At 37.9% G+C, this 25,225-nt stretch overlaps 1 protein-coding gene across 1 annotated transcript in view; it reads right to left on the bottom strand.

The window, feature by feature from the left end:
- The window catches only part of TRPM7 (transient receptor potential cation channel subfamily M member 7), a 157,089-nt gene extending 133,692 nt beyond the window's left edge, over window positions 1-23,397 (bottom strand). The window contains exon 1 of the mRNA XM_036735744.1: window positions 23,133-23,397. Coding sequence (XP_036591639.1) covers window positions 23,133-23,135 — 3 coding nt within the window. The 5' untranslated portion in view covers window positions 23,136-23,397. The remainder of the gene's footprint in view (window positions 1-23,132) is intronic.
- Between the last annotated feature and the right edge of the window lie 1,828 nt (window positions 23,398-25,225).

The following is a 25,225-nucleotide window of genomic DNA, read 5'->3' as shown; positions in this document are numbered from 1 at the left end:
GTCTCTTGCTTTGCCCTGCTTTGATCAGGGTTGCAGTCCTGGTTGGTGGTCCTTGGGGGAAGAGAAGCGCTGGTATGGCTGAGCTTGTGGTGGCTGTGGAGAGGGAGTCCTCCTGGTAGTTACATGGCAGAAAGGAGTGCTTGCACTCACAGACCAAAGCACAGGCCAGGAGAGGAGTATCATACCACCACAGAATAGAAGTAACTCTGGAAAGAGCAACGCAAAAGCCTGGGACAAAGCACTCCCCACTCTGGAAGCAGTCATACCCTGACAAAGAGTTCAAAAGTCAAGTAACTGGCTAGGAAAATGAGCAGGCAGCATAAAGAATCTTTCTTTGGTGACAAAGAAGATCAAAACATACAGCCAGAAGAAGTCAACAAAGTCAGCCTACATCAAAAACCTCCAAGAAAAATATGAATTGATCTCAGGCCATGGAAGAGCTCAAAAAGGATCTGGAAAATCAAGTAAGAGAAGTAGAGGAAAAATTGGAAAGAGAAATGAGAGTGATGGAAGAAAATCATGGAAAATGAGTCAATGACTTGGTAAAGGAGACCCCTCCCCAAAAAAAACACTGAAGAAAATAGCACCTTAAAAAATAGACTAACTCAAATGGCAAAAGAGCTCCAAAAAGCCTATGAGGAGAAGAATGCTTTGAAAGGTAGAATCAGCCAAATGGAAAAAGGAGGTCCAAAAGACCACTGAAGAAAATACTGCCTTAAAAATTAGAATGGAGCAAGTGGAAGCTAGTGACTTTATGAGAAATCAAGAAATTGTAAAACAGAACCAAAAGAATGAAAAAATGGAAGACAATGTGAACTATCTCACTGGAAAAACCACTGACCTGGAGAATAGATCCAGGAGAGAAAAGTTAAAAATTATTGGACTACCTGAAAGCCACGATCAAAAAAAAAAAGCCTAGATATCATCTTTCAAGAAATTACCAAGGAAAACTGCCCTAATATTCTAGATCCAGGGAGTAAAATAGAAACTGAAAGAATCCACTGATCACCTCTGGAAAAAGATCCCAAAAAGAAAACTCTAAGAATATTGCAGCCAAATTCCAGAGTTCCCAGGTCAAGGAGAAAATATTGAAAGCAGCCAGAAAGAAACAATTTGAGTATTATGGAAACACAATCAGGATAACAGAAGATCTAGCAGCTTCTACATTAAGGGATTGAAGGGCTTGGAATATGATATTCAGGAGGTCAAAGGAGCTCGGATTAAAACCAAGAATCACCTACCCAGCAAAACTGAGTATAATACTTCAGGGCAAAATACTGACTTTCAATGAAATAGAGGACTTTCAAGCATTCTTGATGAAAAAACCAGAGTGGAATAGGAAATCTGACTTTTAAATACAAGAATCAAGAGAAGCATGAAAAGGTAAACAGAAAAGAGAAATCATAAGGAACTTACTAAAGTTGAACTGTTTTGTTTATATTCCTATATGGAAAGATGATATTTGTAACTCATGAGACCTTTCTCAGTATTAGGGTAGCTAAAGGGAATATACATATATATATATATATATATATATACAGAGGGCACAGGGTGAGTTGAATATGAAGGGATGATACCTAAAAAATAAAATTAACGGGTGAGAGAGGAATGTATTAGGAGAAAGAGAAAGGGAGAGATAAAATGGAGTAAATTATCTCACATAAAAGTGGCAAGAAAAAGTTGTTATAATGGAAGGGAAGAGGAGGTAGGTGAAAGAGAATAAGTGAATCTTGCTCTCATCAGATTTGGCTTAAGGAGGGAATAACATACACATTCAATTGGGTATCTTACCCTACAGGAAAGTAGTGGGGGAGTCGATGGGGGGAGATGGTAGAAGGGGTAATCAAAAGCGAACACTTTTGAAAAGGGACGGGGTCAAAGGAGAAAAATGAATAAAGTGGGACAGGATAGGATGGAGGGAAATATAGTTAGTCTTTCACAACATGACTATTATGGAAATATTTTACATACCAATACATGTATAACCTATACTGAATTGCTTGCCTTCTCAAGGAGTATGGGTGAGGAGGAAAGAAGGGAATTTGGAACTCAAAGTTCTAAAAACAAATGTTAAAAAAACCTGTTTTTACATGCAACTGGGAAATAAGATATACAGGCAATGGGGTATAGAAATCTATCTTGCCCTACAAGAAAGTAAGGGGAAAAGGGATGGGGGGAGAAGAGTGGGGTGATAGAGAGGAAGGCAGACTGGGGAAAGGGGCAATCAGAATACATAATATCTTGGGGTGGGGGGGAGGGTAGAGATGGGGAGAAAATTTGTAACTCAAAATCTTGTGGAAATGAATGTTGAAACTAAAAATAAATTTAAAAAAATAAATAAATAAAATAAATTCTTCAGTAAAAAAAAAGAATCAAGAAACTGAAGCTTGGGCATAGTTAATATAATGAAACTCAAGTGAAGCTACAAGCTTCTCTGTAAAATTGGAAAATGACAGGGCCAGATAAGATACAATTATGGGATTAAATGTTTCACAGTACTTCATGAATTTACTACAAAGAACTTTACAAGCTTCTTCTCAAAAACACATGGCATTACATACCTATTATCTAAAAACAATAACACCAATGAGAACATCGATACAGGCCAATTATGTGTTAAATCACTGCTCGAATTGGTTTTTTAAAAATCTATAAGCCAGGGAAACAACATATGGGTTGGGAAGCAAAACAAGTGCCAAAAAAGTCTAAGAAGTGTAAAGAACCACACTGATTTGAGAACTATTTAACAAGCTGCCTAAAAGTACTCTAACAGCTTCACTGCCTTATCCCAAAACCTTTGGACCTAAAGCTGGCTTATTTGATGTACACATTGAAAATTGTTTTCTATTTCTAAAGACCATAGCTGTAAGGGATTTAAAAATATTTCACCACCATAAAATTGTCAAGAACAATTGACATTTTTCAGTGAGATAGTTTAAGATGGAAGAAGGGAGGAAAGAAAGAAGGAAATTATGTAAAAAATACAAAGAAGAGTTCAGAAGGAAATTCAAAAGGGGACATCAACAAAAAGGGCAGCTTGACAGTTACAATGTTAAATGAAGTAAACATTCACTAAAACAAAACAAAACTCCCAAGTTGTACCTGGTAGATTCAGAGGTTTCACAAGCAATCCTCTTTTTCTGTTGTTCTTTTGCATACTAGTGAATAGCCCGAAGTCTACTATCCAACTCTCCCAGGTATATTTCCAATTACACAATGCTAGCAAAGCTTCCCATTCTACTTAGACGTGATTGCTGAAACTCTCCCAAAAGCTTGCTGGTCAAACAGTAGACTTCTTCATCATGAGGAGGTTTTCCTGGCTTATCTCTAAAAAGCTCCCTTTGCTATTATTTATCCATGCTCCCTTATCCCATCGCTTTCCCAGGCACATGGGTGCCATAGCAGACCCTCTGTTTGAAAACCCTATGTAAACCTGAATCCCTAGTTCAGAGGTGGGGAACCTGCAGCCTCGAGGGCCACTAGGTCCTCAAGTGTGGCCCTTTGACTGAATCCAAACTTCACATAACAAATCCGCTTTAAAGGATCTGTTCTGTAAAACTTGGACTCAGTCAAAAGGCCACACTCAAGAACCCAGAATGCTACATGTGGCCTCGAGGCCGCCAGTTCCTCACCCCTACCCTAGTTGATCTGGGCCTTCAATCTGAGCCCACATTCCACTGACAGCCTGGACCAATATCCCATATATACTGCCCCTGAGACCGAGGGGCTAAGAAGTCTGAACAGGACTTTATCTCTGAATTTTTGTTCATACCCTTCTATATTGTTATAGGCTCTTATTAATAGACTATTTTGACCCATTCTAGTATTACTACATGCTACTCACTCCAAAACTCCACTCTAATTTTGAATGACAACACACTCAAGTTTATTGATGACCATTAAGTTCATAATAAAAAAAAATTAATATCAAGGAGAAGGCTATGGATGAATATTAAAACTTAACTGGCCTCCTGAAATCAAGCAATCAACACCTATGCTGTATCAGTCTTAATATATACTTTGAGAACTATAAAATGGACCATAACAGATTTGGAAAGTATTCTAAAAATAAACTTGCACAATATTAACAAAACACAGCCCAACACCCTAAGGCAGCTATAGAAAAATTAATACTTTTCCACCAAAAAGAAATAGTAAGACTGATATAAGAGTTTGTAACAAACAGGGAAAGAAATGTCTTTCTACAGAGATATCTGCATCAACTTGGCCAAAACGTTGGTAAAGAATACATAACAAAAAGGTTGAGTCATTCAAATGTTTGTGGAAATGTAGAGGATTCCAAAGGCAATTTTTCCACCAAAAATTACAGAAGTTATCCTTCATGAGCCCATATCATCAAAGAAATGATAAAAACTACCAACAATGATCCACACAAACTTAAGAACGATGTTTTTTAACAGAGAATGTCATGCCTAATATTTTCAATTTACAAGCTGCATGGAACAACAACTTTAAAAATACAGACAACAGAAAAAAAATATGGGAATTAAATGAGGTACATTTCATCCCTGCCCTCCTGTGTGCTACTGGTATTGTACCAAGGATGCTTTCAATGACTCCTGAAAAGGGGAATTTATATTCTAATTCTTTAACCACAAAAAAGCTGTTAGTTTATTCAGCTACACAACAGTCCACAACACGTTAAAAATAAAAACTCTAGTAACTTTTCTTGGGTCCATTTTTATATGAATTTCATTGAACAAGATGAGAATGATTTTTCTATCACTATTATTGCTAATAATGATAAGTCACAGCCATCAGAAATTACAGATAGGTTATCTTTAAAGACTCACATTCCTTGATGAGACAGCTAGGTGGCACAGTGACTAGAGTGCTGGACCTGGAAGTCAGAAAATTAAAAGTATGAATCCTTTTCCAGAAGATTGCTAGCTATATTAATCCTTAGAAAAGACACTTAAAATTCTCTTGGCATGAGTTTCTTCATTTGTAAAACAGCACCTACAGCAGCACTTACACCTCATAATTTTGTGAGGATCAAAACCACTTTGCAAACCTTAAGACATTATGTCAGTTTCCAGCTACAGAAGCAATAGAAATTGTACAGTCTGTACAGTTGTAAAAATTTAACATTTACCAAAAACTTAGCAAGAAAAAATCTGATGGTTAGGTCACACACCAAATGATCACTACACTTCATAACCTGACAGACAGCAAATGCCTGTATTTCAAATGAAGACCTTGAAATATTCAGAAATCAAGAAATAAAATGTGCCGTAAGAGGAGGATCAGCATAGACAAAACTGCTGCCCACAATCACCCAGATATGACATTAATCGATAAAAATTTACAAACAATGTTCTTAATAGATGCTGTCATGCCAAATACTCATAATCTCTAAGCTACATGGAATGAAAAGCTTGCAAAAACATAAGACCCCATGTGGAAGAAATCAGAACCATGTGATAACAGGATAAAGTGCATCATCCTGTCTGCTGCTAGAGCTGATCTGCCACAGGAGTTGACATGAAGATGCTTTCAATGAGCCAATGTAAGATGACCTTACAAGCTAATAATATTTCTGTTCAATTACAAAAAGCAGTCATTTTATTCTCTCGTTTTCAAAATATCCAACATAAAAGAATAGCAATTACAGTGACCTGTCTCAGGACCATTTCTATCTGAATTACACCAGAAGAGATTAGAATGACAAAGTAGTGCTAACTATAATGATAATAATAATAATAAAGAATGAAAATGAGGGTCAGATAAACCATGATGATAATAATACCAGATCATATTTCTATGTTTTAAGATTTACAAAGCCCTTTACATGTGTCAGCTGTGCATTGTCCCTTTCCAGTGGATTTCAAACCTTTTTTTGCACACAATTGAGGAACACTGAATTTATTTTGCATAAGCAGTTTCCCTTCAATAAAAGCAGTCTTTTTTTTTTTCTTAAGTTGCTTCAGAATTTAAGATCTGAAAAGTTTTGAGACTATAAGTAAGTGCATTCATAAGGAGTGAAGTGAAGCATGGCTGGAATTTTCCAAAAATAGTGTCCATAGGTAAATTTTATTTCTTTTACTCCTTTGTTGTTAACTGTCTAATCCATCCAACCCCATTAACTATTTCTGACTTTCCAGACTCTCAAATCCATGTATCAAGCCCTAGTCTCTCTCCTGAACTATAACTTCATATTTCCAAATGACTATTTAGTAAACACCTCAAATTTAATATGTCCAAAACAAAACTCATTATCATCCTTCACCCTTCCCTCCCCCCACCCTTTAGCTTTTCCCTCTTCTAGAGGTCCCTATTTCTGTTTAGGGCACCATCATTGTTCCAGATACCCAGATTTGAAACTATTTTTCATCCTCTACATCTCACTCCTACTTGCTTCATGCCATATCCAATCAGTTGCCAAGTCCTGCCATTTCACCCTCAACAATAATTCCCCCATATGTCCCCATCTCTCTACACATACTCCCACCTCATAACTTGTCTCTCTATCCCCTCCAATATAATTTTCTGCATATCCACCAAAGTGATTTTTCAGAAGGGAAGGTCTTACCATGTCACCTCCACCCCCATCCCAAACAATAAACTCATAGGGTTCCATATTACCTCTAGTATCAAATACAAACTCTATATGGCATTTGAAGTTCTTCACAGCCTGGTCCCAATTTATCTTTCCTCTTCTTATACACTTCCTCCTGCACATACTCTACAATCTAGCCCTACTGACCTACTTGTTATTTCTAATCACATCCACCTTAGTGCCTTGGATAACAATGGTTGTCCCCATGCTTGAAATTCTCTTACAATACCTCTGCCTCTTGGAATTCTTGGTTATCTTCAAAACTCAGTTCAATTTCTACATTCACTTTCTACATGAGGTCTTTCCCAGTTCCCCATTAATGTCTACCCCTCCAAGGTTATCTGGAATTTGATTTGTTTATAAGTGTCTTGTACATATCTGTATATGCATGCATTATCTCCTCCATTAGAATGTAGGCCCCTGAGAAAAGTAACTAGGCTTTCATTCCCAAGGCTTACTTATTTAGCATGGAGACTGAAACATAGTAAGCTCCTAATAAATGCTTGCTGTTTAAGTGTGGGAACTTTATACTTTGTAGGAAGTAGGGTAACAATGGAATTCTTGAACAGGGGAAGGAAGTACGGAGGAAAGACAGGCAAATATAATCAAGTATGAGTGTGTGCTCTCTCTGTGTGAAGTTTTCATTCTTACTCTTCTTCTAGACCTGTCTGAAATTCTACCACATCTGGCCTTTCCTTCTTTTTAAAAAACAGTTATAGTCAAGGTGTATATAGCTCTGGTTCTACTTGCTTTGCGGAGGAAACAATAATAGGGGAGTGGTGGCCAAGGAGGGGCAATTTGGTCCAGAAAGCTAGAGATAGGGAAGGATTGACACAACTCATCCAGGAACAAAAACACAGCAGAAAAATCTTAAGGAATGCAGGGAAGTCTGAGAGGGAATGTGCATATTAAGGAAATGGTCAGAAAGGAAGGAGTGAAGTGAAGCTCAGATGGGATTTTCCGAAAATAGTGTTCCTAGAGAAGTAGCTACCAACATAATCAATTATCTAATTTAATCAACAAGCATTCAGTGAGGGCCTGCTAAGTAACAGTAAAAACTTCCTGCCCTCAAGAAGCTTACAGGGTTAGCTAACAGCCTAGTAGGCCACATGTATCCCTTGAAAAGTTTATATAGCCTATGAATAATCTTCTAAGTATATAAAAGAAAGTCCAAAATAACAAATCTAAGGTGAAACCTGATTATAGTATCAGGCTTTCCAGAGCTGTAAAAGCACCAGTTGCTAACTTATTACACATAGCACATTCTTTCAGCACACATTAAAAAATTACTGCAAAGAACACAAGGTGCAAAGACAACTACAAAGGACTCACGGTGGAGAATGCTATCTACATTCAGAGAACTAAGAAGTATGAATGCAGATTGAGGCACACTTTATCCTTGCCTTTTTTTTTCCCCTTTTCTTTCTCTCTTTTGTTTTTGTGGGGTTTTTTGTTCTGTCTCTTCTTTCTCATGATTCATTCCATTGGTCATAATTCTTCCTTACAACTTGACTAGTGTGTAAGTAAGTTCAATGCGAAATAGAAGATATCAGATTCCATGCCGTCTTGGGAAGGGAGGTGGGGCGGGGTGGGGAATCTGGAACTCAAAATTATGTAGAACTGAGTGCTGTAAACTAATCTCTAAATGAAAAAAAATAAAAAATAAATGCTTGTTGACTGACTAGCTGACCTATTTAAAAAAAAAATTACTGCAAAGACAGTAAAGACTCCTTTGATGCTGACAGAAGCTTTTCCTCCTTTGTACTTTACACAGCAGTTTCCTTCCTTTAGAATTTATATATTTGTTTTTGTTGAATTTAAGTTCCAAACTGTCTACTTCCCTCCCAACCCCGAATTAGAGAAGGTCAACATTTGATATACAAACATATGTGGAACCATATAATATATACTTTCATATATCAATTCTTTCTCTGGAAGTGGATAGCATTTTCCTTCATAAATCCGTTGCAGTTGATTTGGATGACCATATTACTATGAATAACTTAGCCAGTCACAGCTAATCTTTGAACAAAATTGCTATTGTTAGAGTTACCATATACTGTTACTATATACAGTACAGTTACTATATACAATGTTTTCTTGGTTCTACTCATTTCACAATGCATTATTTCATACATTTCTTCTATATTTTTCTCAAATCAACCTGCTCATCATTTCTTAATCCATCACAATATATCATAACTTAATCAGCCATTCCCCAATTGATGGGCAACTCCATAATTTCCAGTTCTTTGCCACCACAAAGTGAGCTGCTATAAATATTTTATCACGTATAGGTTATTTTCCTTTTTCCCTAATCACCTTGGGAAACAGATCTAGTCAAAGGATATGCCCAGTTTTATCAAAGGGTATACCCAATTTTATAACTGTTTGGGGACAATTCCAAATTGGTCTCCAAAATCAGCTCACAATTCCACCAACAGTGTATTGGTGTCCCAATTTTTCCACATCCTCTCTAGCATGTCATTTTTCTCTTCTATCATTTTAGCCAATCTGATAGGAGTGAAATGATACCTAAGAGTTGTTTTAATTTGCATTTCTCTAATCAATAATGATTTAGAGCATTTTTCATATAGCTATATAAAATTTTTATTTCTTCTTCCAAAACTGCCTGTTCATATCCTTCGACTATTTATCAGTTCTCAGTTCTTTATATTTGAGACATGAAGTCTTTATCCAAGAAACTGGCACTCTCTCTCCCTCTCTCTCTACACACACACACAAACACACACACACACACACACACACACACACGTATGTATATATACATATATATTTATTGGCTATATTAGTTTTATTTGTACAAAATCTTTTTAACTTAATGTAATCGAAATTATCCATTTTATATCACTCAATGCTCTCTCTGTTGTTTATTCATAAAGTCTTCTCTTACCTATAAATCTGATAGATAATATATTCCATGCTCCTCTAATTTATCTATATCTCCCTTTATGTCTAGGTGATATATCCATTTTGACTTTATCTTAGTAAATGGTTTAAGATATTTGTCTACACCTAAGTTTCTGTCAAACTGCTTTCCAGTTTTCCAAGCAATTTTTACCAATTAGTGAGTTCTTATTCCAAAAGCTTAGATCTGTACATTTATAAAACATGAGGTTACATTACTATAGTCATTTGCTACTGTGTATTGTAAACCTACTCTACTGGACTGATTGACCATTCTATTTCTTAGCCAGTACAAGATAGTTTGAATAACTATTGCCTTACAATATAGTTTAAGATCTGGTACTACTTAGACCGTCTTCCTTTACATTTTCCCTCCATTGATTCCTTTGATGTTCTTGCTCTTTTGTTCTTTCAAAAGAATTTTATTCTTTTTTTCCTAGCTCAATAAAATATTTTTCTGGCAATTTAACTAGGATAGCATTGAATAAGTAAATTAGTTTAGAAAGAATTACAATTTTTATTACATTGGCCTAGCCCGCCTATGAACAATTAATATTTCTCCAATTATTTAAATCTGACTTTATTTGTATAAAAAGCATCTTGTGTTATAAACACAAGTATTAATTAACCTGGATTTATCTTGGCAGGTATTTTACATTGTCTATCTCAAGTTATTTTGTACTGTCCACAGTTATTTTAAATGAAATATCTCTTACAATCTCTTCTTGCAGAGCTTTATTGGTAATACAAAGAAACACTGATGATTTATATAGGCTTATTTTAAATTCTGCTTTTCTGCTAAAATGATTAACTGTTTCAACTAATTTTTTTTTGTTGAATCTCTAGGATTTTCCAAGTATACCATCATATCAATTGCAAAAAGGGACAGTTTTATTTCCTCACTGACCATTCTGAATCCTTCTATTTCTTTTTCTTCTCTTATTGATATTGTTAGCATTTCTAGTACAATGTTGAATAATAGTGGTGATAATGGGCATGCCACAGCACTTTCTTTTGTGCCTAGTTAATGAACGTGTATCATTTTATTTTGTAATTACTACATCCTGTAAACAGGCAAGTCCCCTGAGAACAAGATCTTTTCTTACCTATATTTTACATTTCTTTTATTACGCAGCAATATTCTGTATTCAAGAGCTTAACAAATGACTTTCACTTAGTAAAAAGAATTTTGATCTATAGATTAAATATTGCCCTCTACTCTTTCTATAATCTATATCCCAGTCAATAGCTCTAATGAGCAGTGAAGGGAGGGCATGGAAGATATAAACATTCTGCAACATAACTTTCCTGAGAAAACAGGTCTCACAGTGCTAGAATTCTACCAATTCCACTCCACCTACTAGAAGTTCTTAGCCTATTTTGTGTCATAGATCCCTTTTGGCATTATAGTGAAGTCTATGGACCTCATTCTAAGAATAATGTTTTTAAATGCATAAAATACATAGGATTACAAAAGAAATAAATTATTTTGAAATCAATAAGATTGAAAAAAAGATTAAAAACCTCTTAATCTAGAGGAAAAAGTCTTCAGAATGTCAGTGGATTCTGCTAAATGGAAGATTTGGGGAGGGATATGGGAGTTGCATGGATGCTGATGGGTTCTTAAAAGTACTTCTGCACAAGAAGAGGAAATATAAGCTCACGGACCCATGGAAGTATCAAAGTGGAAGTTAATTCTGTAAACTTTTTAGTTGGAAGAGTAGAAAAGAGAAACTAGAGAAATAGAAAATTCTTTAATAAAGACTATAGATAATTTTAAACTTATAAAATTCAAAATAAACCATGCAATTAAGTGATTACTCTCTACTCTGAAATAGGGTGCTTTAAGGCACATATCTCAAACCTAACTGTCCTGTATTTAAAAGACAGAAAAACCAGAAAAACTAGGTTCAGAAAAGTGAAACTACAGAGAACTTGATCACTACAGAATCTGAACAAGGAAGTTACTATATGCCTCCTAACAATACATTCAAAATTATGCACCCTTTGAAACACTATAGGCTTGGTTAATTTACATGCATAAAAACCTGTAGGAACTAACAATTCCAGAAGTAACTTTGTAGAAGAGGAGATCTATTTTCTTTAAAGAAAGTAGGAAGGGGACAGCTAGGTGGCACAGTGAGTAGAACACCAGCCCTGGAGTCAGGAGTACCTGAGTTCAAATTCGGCCTCAGACACTTAACACATTTATTAGCTGTGTGACTTTGGGCAAGTCACTTAACCCCAATTGCACTGCCTTCCCCCTTGCAAAAAAAAAAAAAAGTAGGAAGACCTAAAAAGACAAACCTTACGGTTTTACAGACTTTTCCAAATAACTTACAAATATTTACGCAACCTAATCTAGGCCTAGCGCAATTTTCCAAACAGTTTCAAACGAAGTTAAAATTTAAATCTACGAATCCAAAAATAAACTTGGGAATCAATTTTCTCACTATAAAAATGTGCATACCCTTTGACTCAGAAAAAGCCACTTCTAGGGCTGTATCCCAAAGAAATCATACAAATGGGAAAAGGACCCAGATGTGAAAAAATATTTATAGCAGCTCTTTCTGTGGTAGCCAAGAACTGGAAATTGAGGGGATGCCCAACAATTGGGGAATGGCTTGAACAAGTTGTGGTATATGAATGTAATGGAATACTACTGTGCTATAAAAAATGATGAACTGGTGGACTTCAGAAAAACCTGGAAAGACTTAGATGAACTGATGCTGAGTGAAGTGAATGAACCAGGAGAACATTGTACACAGTAACAACCACAGTATGCGATGACTGACTTTGATAGACTTAGCTCTTCTCAGCAACGCAAGAACCTGAAACGATTTCAAAAGACTCATGATGGAAGATGCCATCCACATCCAGAAAAAGAAATATGGAGTTCGAGTGCAGATCAAAGCAGACTATTTTCTTTTTTTGTTTTGTGTTTTCCTTTCTCATGGTTACTCCCATTCATTGTAATTCTTCTATACAATATGACTGATGTGAAAATATGTTTAATAAGGGATGCATATGTAAAACCTATATTGAACTGCATGCCATCTTGGGGAGGGGAAGTGGAAGGAGGGAGAAAAAATTAAAACTTATGGAAATAAATGTTGAAAACTAAAAATAAATCATTTTTAAAAATCAAATTTCTCCTAAATTAAAAGACATACATCAGTAACTCAATAAACAAATGAGGGAAATATCCAATTCAGTGTGAACTGCAATTCACCCTAACAAAAATCTTAAACATCGATTCTAGGTGCTAATACTTTGAAAGGAAGAATTATTCTACAGGCAATAAATAGAAAAGTTAGTCCCTATGGTGATGATAAATATAGTGATTTAATGTTAGAAGGTTACAATTTTTTTTGAGGAAAGTTCTTATATTGAATCCTTAATTTAGCTCCACTTCAATGCAGAGACAAGGTGAAACCTAAGTATCAATCAGTCCACATCTAAGATTTCAAAGAATCACAATGGATATCATATAAAGTAACCTGCCTTCAAAATATTGAGTTGTCATTTTATTGCTATAGTATATATCTTTGCATTTCCATTTTACACACATTCTGCTTTTATATAAATGCTTGCTGGATGACAACATAAACTTCTAAAGGGTAGTGACTCATAAATCTACGTAGGAAAGGGAATAAACATTTATATACTGGTACTGTGCCAAGTGCTTCGCCAATATTATTTTATTTGATCTTCATAGTGAACCTGCAAGATAAGTGCTATTATTTCCCCCATTTTATAACTGAGAAAAGTAGAGCAAAGAGAGGTCAAGTGACTTGTCCAGGGTCACACAGATAGTATGTGTTTGAGACTGAATTTGAACTCAGGTCTTCCTGACTCCAGGCCCAGTGTTATTCTACTGCACCATCTAGGTGCCAATACTGTACTATTGTACATTTCCTACCAGGCTGTAAGTCTTTGGAATTCTCCATCATGCCACAGGAACCCATTTATCCTGGAAGATCACTTCAGCCCTCCAACTCACATCTCAGAAATATCCTCTGCCTCTGAGCCCCACTTTAGATTGGAGGGTGGAGGGCTCTTTCCAGAACATTCATTTAAGGAAGGCCCAGATGCCTCTTCATTTCCCACCCAGTCTGCACTTTTCTGGATTTCTCTATTATGCCTTTAAACCTTATACACTGCCCCATCACCCCTTTTTGGCTTCCTTTTATGTGTTGTCTTCCCCAATGGCATGTAAATTCCTTGAGGGAAGGAATTGTCTTTCTTTTGCTTCTACTTATATTCTAAGCCCTTAGAACTGTGCCTAGTACATAGTAAATGCTTAATAGATAAATATTTGTTGACTACAGAGCTTCAGTCATAAAACCTCACTATTTCTCTACATTTCCCATTTCTTCCCTTCTCTCCAATCATACTGGAACCAGTAAGCATACACACTTAGTATACAAAGAAAGGCAAAAAACAGTCCTTGTACTTAAGAAGCTGACATTCTAACAAGGGAGACAACATGTAAATAACTAGGTACATAGAAACTGATCTTAGGTAGAGTAAGGAGCTAAATGTTATCACAGGGCTTTATATTTGATCTTGAAGATGACAGGGAACCACTGGGGCTCAGTAAACAAGGTTGCATGATCGGAGATAGAATTTTGAAAAACCACCTTAGCAGCTAAACAGAGAACGGATTAAAGTGGGAGTAGGCTTAACATAGGACAACCAGTTAAAATGCTATTACACTAAGCCAGGTAGGAGGTGCTGAGGAACTAAACTAAGGTTGTGACTACATGAATTGAGAAAAGGGGACATGTAAGAGATGTGAATGTAGAAATGACAAGATATGGGTTTCAAGTGAGAATGAAGAGTTGAGAATGATACTTTAATATATGCCCTATCATCTCTCATGAGGCCTATTCCAACAGGTTAAGTGGTTTCTACACCTTGAAGTCTCTCCTCATTTCAATTCATCCTCCAGAGCTGCCAAAAGGATTTTTCTGAAGCAAAAGTATAACAATGCCACCTCCCTAATCTACTGAATACGCTCCAATGACTCCATCTTACCTCCAGGGTCAAATATTAACTCCTTTGTTTAGCATTTAAAGCTCTTCACAGCCATGTTCTTTCCTATAAAGTTAGTCTTCTTACACTTCACTCCCATCCAAACATTACAATTAAGACACACTGGCTACACAAAGTACCTTACACACAACTAACACAGTCTCTGTGCCTTTGCATTGGTTGTCCTTACCTAGAAAGTTCTCCCTCCTCACCTCTTCCTCTTAGAATCCCTGCCTTCTTTCAAGACTCAGCTCGAATGTCATTCTCTGCATAAGGCCTTTTCTACTCTGACCAACTGATAGTGCATTTTCCTCTAACACTACGTTTCCATCTATTCTGTATTATCTTAATAATAGCAGCATTTATATAATGCCTATTATGTGGCTGGTGCTGTGCTAAGTGCTATTTGCAAATACTATCTTCACAAGGGTGAAGGTATGATAGTAGAGTAATAGGCCTGAAACATAATTTTATAATACTCCACCCAGTAGGTGAATCTTTGTTTTTGGCAGTGGTGGGTGGGAAGACTAAATTGCAGAATAGGAGAACACATAAAAAGGAAAGGGGGAGAAATACAGAGGAATGTGTGAGGTATCCTATTCAGGACAATGTTAAACAGTAAAGAGAAAAGAGCTTCTGTAATCTCTTTGAAAGAACAGTTTGAGAATGGGTGAGATGGCAAAGGAGGGGAATGCAACAGGAGAAAAGGGCAAATCTTGATTCAGTGGTGGGAAGAGATCCCACTGAAGAAAACTCCCATGGAGGGAGAGATATTCTATAATGAGAAATAGGGATCTTACAGTACAAATAATCTACAGGAATCTGGTGCTAAGAGACACCTCTAAAGTGTACTGTGCCACCATGGATGGCATCCTGTCTCAAAAGAAAAGGAGTAAGTTGATGGGGCCAACTGAAATTCAGAAGGCGGTAGCGAATAAACCAAGAGAAGAGATTTCATGGCAAATGTGAAATAAAATGATCTAGTCAAGTCAATGTTCAACAATAAAGAGAAAATAACTACTGTAGTCTCTTAGGAAAAAGGCCTAGATTAGAATGGGTGAGATGGCAAGAGGAGGGACTGAAAGAGAAAGAAATCCAAGCTATTAGTAATCACATGAAAAATGTTCTAAATCACTATTAGAGAAATGCAAATCAAAGCCAAGTTTAACTTCAAGTTCTATCTCAAACCCATAAGATTGGCAAAATGACAAAAAAGGAAAACAACAATTGGGAGAGGAAGGCACATTAATACTCTTCTGACAAAGCTGTGAACTGATCCAGCCATTCTAGTAAGCAATTTGGAACTACGCCCCAAAAGTCACTAACTTGTGCACACCCTTTGACCCACCTATACTACTACCAGGCCTATATGCCAAAGTGATCAAAGAAAGAGAAAAAAGCTCCTTGTGTATAAAAATATTCATAGCAGCTCTTTTGGCTGAACTGAAAACAAGGGATTACTCAATCAACTGCAGTTGAACAAATTATGGCATATGAATATAAACAATTATTATACCAATCAATCAATAAACATTTATTAAGTGCCTACTATATGCCAAGCACTATGCTAAGCACTGGCGATACAAAAAGAGAAATGTACAATAAGCAAACATTTAGCTCTAGGAATATAAAGAAAAGTCTTCCTCTCAATAAACTTATATTCTAATGAGGGAAACTATACACATGCATGCATACACACATAGACTTATAATAGGTATATACAAGGTACATACAGAATAAATGGAAAAACCCTTACAGTGGAAAGTACTAGCAGCAGCAGGCAATTAGAAATGCAGGATAGAATTCAGAGGAAATGCTGCAGAGATGACACATATCACTGAATCTATATCATAGATCCCTATATATAGGGATCTTAGATATTACCTAATTGATTACTACAATATTACTGGTGGTAGTGATAAGAATTGGCAGTCACCTGAAGTGGAGTAATAACCAAAAATTATGGGAGTCAAAAGACCTTGGGGGACACACATTTACGCATGAAGAGAAGGAAAAGCCAAAAAGGAAAATGGTGAAAGTAAATGTGGAAACCAAGGAAAAAAAAGAATGTTCAGGAAATGTGGGTGGGCCCAATGTCAAATAGAAATCAAGAGGAATGATGACTTACCTACCTTACCATCTCACAGTGTTGTTAGGATTAAATTACTTTGTAAATCTCAAATCACCATGTAAACATGAGTTTGAATTATGAATCAGAAAAAAGACATGATATATTTAGTGATAAGTTGATTATTAGCTTGGAGAAAGCTATTTTATTATAATAATGCAGATAGAAATAAGAATGCAAAATACTGAAAATGAAGTATGTGGTAGGGAAATAGAGTCCCCAAGTATGGACTACTCTCTTTGGAAGTTGGGAGTGGAGGTGGGAAGGAGAGACTGCCTGGGGTAACAGGATCAAGGAATCCTTTTTGAGAATAAGGGAAACTTGAGCATGTTTACAGGCTGGAAATTTTGACTGAGTATATAGGAGAGAAAAAATGACTGACAAAACAAGGTTATCAGACCAGAGTAAATGAATTTGAAGGTATAGAGGACAGGGTTAGCTTTAGCAAGAATGCAGCAGACTCCTCTAAGGCTGTGGAGAGCAGAGAATGGAGGAAGAGATTTGAAAGAGTTTCTATTGGATTGCTTAAATCATCTCAAATTACAAACGTTTTACAAGGTCTCTCGGCTAGAAGGACTCTCTCCCTCTTTAGAAACCAACTTGATACCTTGTATTATACTTGTATTATATTCATGAGTATACCTTATCATTTGACTGCATTAGACCAAGCAATCTAAGAATAAGGCTGAGTCTTATTTTTATTCCCCACTAGGTTTTAATAAATGCTGAAAAAAAAACAGAATAATTTATTGGAAGTTCAAAATCATACTAAAAGCACAGAAGTTTATGTTAAAAATTAATTATGCACATCTGTTACATATAACACTAACCTATTTGAGGGAAATTATTTCGTCCTAAAAGGTAAAATAAATAAGCTTTAATTGAGCAAACATTTTGAAAGCTTATCTGGGAAAGGAACAAAGTCTTACAGGCAGCAGGGTAACTTAAAAAGCAGTAGATTTGGAATCTAATACAAAATAAAGCTCTCTGAGCAGAGACATTGTTTTTGGTTATTTTCTCTAGCTCAAAGCTCTGTGCCTGGCACATAACAGGTGCTTGGTAAAATGTTCACTGAATTGAGTAGAAGGTTGACTTCAAATCCCAGTTCTGCTCTTTAAGGACTGCCACTTTTTACTTGACCTGTTTTCTCACCTGTAAAATGAAGAGACTGGCTTAGACACCCTCTAAGGTACCTTTCATGTTGAATTTTATGACACTGTGATAAAAAAAAAAACCACCACCACCAAAGACAAATTATTGGACCTCATATCAAGTTAAAGGGCAAAGTTTAGAATGGTAAACAAATATAGGAAGCTGGGCTTTTTACAATTCAAGAGGCTAAGAGAGATGGCTTACTCTCACTTGCGCTCTCAGGTCATGCCCCCTAATATCTAGTTCCCTGAGTTTTATTGAAAGATCTATTTGTATCATCATGACATAGAACTCAGGGTTAAAATACACTATCTTTGGGGGGAGTGATGCTCAGGAATGCTCTCCCACAACTTCCCCAGCTGCAAGGATTCCAGAGGAGATGAGCTTATTGGCTTTGTGGTGATAACCCTATCTCTAATGGGCAGAGTACAGGAGGCATCTAACTGTGCAACACCAAGAACAGAAGCACCTGCCCAAGCTCCTCCTACTTCATGTGAACAGTCCTTTTGGAAAGTGATTGTTTCTGCTCCTATTGGAAAGACCAGGCAGGCTTATCATTATAGATAGGATTCAAGTAACTTATAAGACACAATAAAGGGTGTGGGGTGGGCTAGGGGAGTAGAACATCCTTTTTTCAGAACAATGCAATACACATAAAAATCAAATAACATGTTACAAATAAATTACATACTACCTGTTATCTAACATCAAAAATTATTTAAAATGTTTTACTAAATTATAAAACAATCCTTTTAAGAATTCACTGATACAAAAGTTTTGTCAGGTCAACCACCACCAAGCTGGGGGGACAGATACTAAAACTTAAAACAAATATTAGAAATCACAAAATTTACAACAAGGAATCCCCAAAATTATAAAGTATATCAAAAATGAGTTAGAAATTCATTTACAAACTATAGTAATATAATCATACTTCATTCATCAGTATCACTCAATGAATTTATCGGGTTAAGTATACATTTTTTAAAAAGATTAACTGTTTTAATGGATTATAAAAAGCATTACACATAACCTTACTTTTGTGAAGAGGGTATAATTTAACCTTCTCTAAGGATGATAAAGAGCCATTGTCCTTACAACGTAAATACTGTACTGTGCCTTAAATCAGTAAAAGTTGTAGAACTCTTCATTTCTAACACTATAATAAATGTTCCCCGAATATTATGCTTCTCTAGTTGGTGTTTCTCTTGTCTCTTCAATCTATGCTTACCCCCGCAAGCAGTCACAGGGTTCTCTTTTCTGACACCACTGCCTCCCACCCCATTAACCTGATGATGTCTGGTTTCCAGGAAAAACCAAACAAGCTGTATTAATAAAATGAATAAATCTAGTTTTACAGACAACACTAAGTCAACAGGTTCTGCTGCTCTAACCTTGGCTATACTCTAAAAACAGAATAAGAATTTTAGATCTGGAGAGGATCTTGGGCACTACCTAGCCCCAAGGTGCCAAACTACACTCCTGAAAGATGCCTGAACCAGATTAAAATGAAATTGGAAAATATTTAACAAAATATATAAAAATACAATAAAGCATAACATTACATTTTAAAACTAAGTCAATATGTAGCCTGTAGGTTTCCGTGAGTACAGATTAAAGACCCCAGTTTCTATCTGAGTTGGACACTACTGATCTAGCCAATCATCATCATGGTTCAGTGAAAAGATAACTGACAATAGCATCATAAAACCCGAGTTTAAACTTTCCTTCCAATATTGCCTACCTTGGATGATCTCGGGCAAATCACTTAACCTCTTTTGGCAATAAAGGGCTGGATTACAAGGCCACTAAGGTCTTTTCTAGTGTAAATCTATGACTGTTTGACAATTTTATAGGAAACAGGAAAGGAACAAGCATTTATTAAACATCTTCTATGTTCCAGGCCCTGGGCTAAGCACTGTTTACTAATACCTCCTTTGATCCTCACAACAACTCAGGGAGTATGGAGCTATTATTATTCCCATTTTAGAGCAGAGGAAACTAAACCAGACAAAGGTTAAATGACTTGCCCAGGGTTAGGCAGTTAAGAAGTATACGAGGCTGGATTTGAATCCAGGTTTTCCTGACTCCAGACCCAGAAGTCCATCCAGTGTTCCGCCTTGGAAGTGGAAATACTCTTTCTACTACTAGTTGCTCTCAATGATCAAATGAGCTGGCCTCCCACCCACATTTTTTTGAGCTCTTCAACAACCTTGGGGTAGACAGGACATGTGTTACTACCAATACTTGTTCTACTAAGGTGGAAACTAAAGCTCACAAGGGTTAAGTAACCTGTTTATAGGATGTTAAGAAAACCAAGTCTCTTAAAAATTGTTTCTACATGGGTCTCAGGAACAATATTAAAGTGTATGCATGTTTATTTTTAATAAATGGTCAGCAACAAGAATCATGAAAAAGCACTGGGACTTGAAAAAGTCGGTAATTGAGCAAGGTAAAGAACCAAGATTTATTAATTTCCATGTCAATAGAGTATAGTGATTCCTACTACCATAGATCAATGTTTACTTAGTTTCCAAAATCTCTTAAGAATTAGAGAACTTAACAAAACAATTAAAAAGTAAACCCAATTATTATTCTATGGAGGCATATAAAATGATTTTCAAAACCAAGTAAAATATTTCAAACCAAAAATGAACTCATGTTCTAAAATTAATGAAGGGCAAATCAATTCAAAATATTCTCTACATTGCACTAAGTTCAAATCACCATAAATGATACAAGCAAAAATTTTAACGGGTTCTCTCCATGATAAACTCTTCTCATTTTTTATCTCTAAGCAAAAACAGTACCAACGGGGGAGGAAACCCAAGGTGGAGATTTTTTTAAGGTGACTGTAAAATCTACTAAGATGGTATAGGGATCAATAAGAAAAAAAGATGAGGAAATATGTATTAGCTTCTGTCATTAGGGAAAATCTCTTCCCCCAAATCTGAAGTTTAAAATTTCAAGTTCTCATGTGAATGCATTGCTGTACCTATATAGAATACATATGCACACTCTTTAAAGGAAACATATGTATTTAGAATATGTATGTATATTTTCTAAACAAATTTAAACTTTGTAAACTTAAACTTTCATATCACTAACCTTTACCTGGTGAAATAAAATATTAACATTAATTTTAAAATTATATCAAGTATATTCCAGTTGGCTAAGGGGGGAGAATGAGCCAGAATTCCAGTGGCTTTGTAGTAGGAGAAAAAATGGATAAAAGTCAACTTTTAAAAATCATAGCTGATTCCAATCTAATAATCTATATAGTTTTTTAAAGTTTTAAAGTAAAGACCCTTAAGGATAATATGTTTAAACCTCAAAAAAAATTTTAAATAGGAACTATGATTTCTAATATATATTCAAGATACATTCAGGTAATCTTTCTTAAAATCACAATATACATTAAGGAAGTCTTAGAAAGTTCTCAGAGACTCAAAAGATTTAGAAAAATTGAAGAAAACTGTACTCAACAAGAATCAGTACTCTGGAGTACTAGAGTGTAGAAGATAAAAAAAAATGCCTTTTTTCATTTTTCAATTCAAAAAAGGTCTATCTCCAGAAAAAAAATGTTAAAAAGTGAATATGAAGATGAGAATATATTAAGTTTCAAAAAGAAAAGTAAATGCACGGATTATTGGGGGTGGGATGTACCTAGACACAGTAGAAGCAAGAGAAAGTTTTGGAGTCGACTATTTCTAAAGTTTTGAGGGATAAACTCCCATTGACTTGCAATCTAGTATGAACTTGCAATGATCAGAGAAAAAAAAATCATTGAGGCAAGCTGTTTTGGGAACACTTTTTTTGATAAGACAGGCTTTGCAGCAAAACACAAAGCTTACAATTAGGAAAAGTGTTTTGCTCCCTTCCCCCCCTCCCCTTACAGGAAGATGAATGGAAGTCTGAATCAATGCCAAATTCTCACATCAGTTTTCTCAAGTAACAGCAAAATTAATTTTCAAATAGCTAAAATTCCTCCTTCAAAAAAGAAAACCTACTTGTATATGTGAGTTCTGAAGAACATAAAGGTTATATCAAACCAAATTAATGTTGTTTTGTAGAGAAAGATCAAACAAGTCTTGCTGAGTGATGACAAATCCACAATGTAAAATTTAGCCTCGAGTCAATCTTATTCATGTATTTGATGCAATTAAGAAAAAAAAAAAGGTTGGTCACCATTTTCCAAATTAAAGTAACTGGGAGGTAATGAATAAAATGACTGAGTACAAAGAAGGAGACACTATCTATCTCCTGTACAACCAAATCCATCACTTAGTAAGTCCCTTTTAAACAAGATTTTATAGTACTTAAAATAGCTTCAAGTTCAATTAGTGGGACGGCCACACTCCAGCAGAAGCACTACTATCTACAAACTACGAAGGTTAGTGGCAACATAATAAATACTTATAAGAAGTACCCACCAACACTTGAATGCACTGGCCCAAGTCACTGGCAACGAAATTCTTCACACCTGCTGCCAGGCATCAAAAAACTACTCTCAGATTACTGCAATGCACCTCTTTCTCCCTCTCCATTCACTCGCTCCGCACTTTCTGTTTGGAACGCAACTCGCCCTCCAGGGCAATGGATAAGGCTTGGCTTCATCCTGGCAACACTCATCATCGCCTTGTGGTCCCTTCTGCAGTAACCTCATCAAATGACTGAAGTCGTGCAAAAAAAAAAAAATCCGAAACCAGAGCTACCTACCATTAAAAAAAAATCGTCAGAACCACTCGGAAACTCCACACTACCTGTGTAGGGAACCCGCCGCGCGCCGCTGCGCAGTTCCAGTGGTACCTTTCCGAGCCCCGCGCCCTCAGTCCTGTTTTGTCCCTCTCTCCCCACCTCCCTCCCTAGCACCTTCCCCAGGGGCCTCGACTCCACGGCAGGCTCGCACATCTGCCTGCAGCTGGCCCTGGGGGAGGGGGGAGCAGACAGCCGAGCTCCCCGGGGATGCGGAGGTTCAAGGCGGAGGCGGGGGGGCCGTCGCGCCGGGGTTGCTCAGCCTACAGCCAGGTGCCTCTCCCGGGCTCGCGGCGCCGCCGCAGCTGCTGCCGCTGCCTCAAAGGCTAGCACGCTGGGGTCTCCGCCCAGGCGGTCCACGCGCTCGGGCTGATGCCGGTCCAGCTCGCACCCCAGCCTTCCAGCTCAGCCCGGCGGCTTCCCCGGCCCGCCCTGGCCCTCCCCGCTATTCGGTCCACGGCGCTCCGGTCCTCCCCTCCCCGGCGGTTCCCAGAAGCGATTCACTCTCAGTTCCCCGCTCCAGCCCCGGCGGGGCCTGTGCGGGTCCCGTACCATTCTCCTCACGGGGCGGACTCCGGAAGGGCAGCAACTCCACCTCCTCCTCCTCCGCGGCCTGCAGCCATCTATCGGGAAGCGTCTCCGAAGGCGGCAGCAAAAGCCGCCGGACAAGAACAGCCCAGGGATACCTCCTCAGAACTAACTCAGCTCCGGCGCTAGAAGCAGCAGCAGCAGAAGCCGAGTCTTTCATAATTGTGCGACCAACTCCTGCGGGTGACTGGCCACAGGGACGCGCCCGCGCCCGCCTCCGCCGCCTGACGGAGCCGGAGGCACACCACGTGAGCGACGCGTCATGCGCGCCACCGCGAGGGCGCGGGTCACGTGGCCCCGCCCACCACCGCTCTGGCTGCTTCTCCCGTGGCCTCCCGACCTCGGTTCTTGGCACTTGGCTTTTGGCCGGGGTCTGAGATTGAGACGCTGTGGATGGTGGTGGCGCGATAGGGGGAGGAGAGGGAGAGAACCCAGAAAGCTGGCGATTAAGGGCCCCCCGCGTCCCCACCCCAGGCTGCTGAAGTCTAGTCTAGTTTTGTCTACTCACCCGTCTCTTCAGTGGCGCGCAGACCGCAGACGCCTGAGCTATAGCGGGAGCCCAAGGAGTAGGACCCTGGTGCCCCCACCCCGGCCCTCTTCGAAGGCCCCTGCTGGTCCGCCTTGCAACGTGCGTCTGGAAAGAGGAGCGATATGAGTGTAGTCGGAGGGGCTTCAAACAGCCCCCGGAGCTCCTTTCCTCTTATCCAGTGCGACCACCGGGCACCTTAAGACAGACCCCCTTCCACTCTATGACTTCTCCCTCGTCTCTCTTCTTTTCTCACTTTGGGACTTCTCAGACTTTTCCACCATACCCCAGGAAGTTCGTTGTTGGGTTAAACACCACCCTTTAAGAGCCCAGCAGCCTTGGTGCTTCACCCCTTCACCACTCTCTCCATTGGATGGGAGAGCAGAGACATGGTCCAAAAATTCCATTTAAGGAGGGCGCTCAGCTCAGAACATCTCTGTATTTCTCACCTAATTACACTACTTTGGAACTTCTCCAACTTTTCCTCCATACCCCCGGATATTCATTATCGGGTTCAATGTCATCACCGTATAAGAGCCCATTACCCTTGATACTCCACCTTTTCACTCTCCATTTTATGAGAGGGTTGAGCCTCGAACTACAAAAACCTTCATACTGATGATGTGTCATCACCTTACTAGACTATAAACTCCAAGAAGGTTATAGCTCACCCAGTACTCTGGGCACAGAAGGCGCTGAATAAATATTTGTTGAATGATCACTTTTCCCTCTGGCTTTTGTGTCTCCACCCACTCATATCTTCCTAAATAGTCTTCCGTGTGCACATCTCCATTCTCAAAATCTTCAGTAGCTTCTCGTCCATAAAGACTAAATAACTAAGCCTGAAATTAAAGGTCTTCCACAATCAACTTCTACCTCACCTCTCCAGTCTTGTTTCTCATTATTCCCCTGACCATTCGGCTACAGTCAAAATAATTTATTGTTCTGTAAAAATGCCATGCGATTCTCTATTTTTCTATACTGTTCTCTGTTTTGTGATAACGTAATCAAAGATTTCATTTTTTCTTGTGCGTGTATCATATCTCTCCAAATTAAACCTCTTGAAAGCAGCGTCTGTCTCTATCAACCCAGAAACTAACGTAGAAAAAAATGTTTGTTGACAGACATGTTAGTCCAGTAGCAAAGAGTTAAATTCTGGACCTGAAACAACGTAGAAATCCGAGAATGGCTTTCCTTTCCCTTGTCCCTTCACGTCCAACGAATTGCAAAATCTTACCTCTACTTTCACTGCGTCTCTCTCACTGACTACCTTTCCGGTCTTCTTACACTTCACTCCCAGATCTTTGATCCAAGCACTGGTCTCCTTGCTGTTCCATGCATAAGATACTGGCCTCTCAAATCTAGGCATTTTCTCTGAATGGAATGCCTTGCCTCATCTCCAGCTACTGGATTTTCTAGCTTCCTTTAAGTCCCAGCTAAAATCCCACCTTATGGAGAGAGTCTTTTCCAACCCCTATTAATTCTAGTGCTTTTTCTCTCTTAATTAGCGTCAGTGGACTTTACACATCTA

Source organism: Trichosurus vulpecula, chromosome 8 (genome assembly GCF_011100635.1).
Source record: "Trichosurus vulpecula isolate mTriVul1 chromosome 8, mTriVul1.pri, whole genome shotgun sequence".
Classification (NCBI taxonomy): domain Eukaryota; kingdom Metazoa; phylum Chordata; class Mammalia; order Diprotodontia; family Phalangeridae; genus Trichosurus; species Trichosurus vulpecula.
Note: the sequence above shows the minus strand (reverse complement) of the source record. Positions and strands in the feature narration are given on the sequence as shown.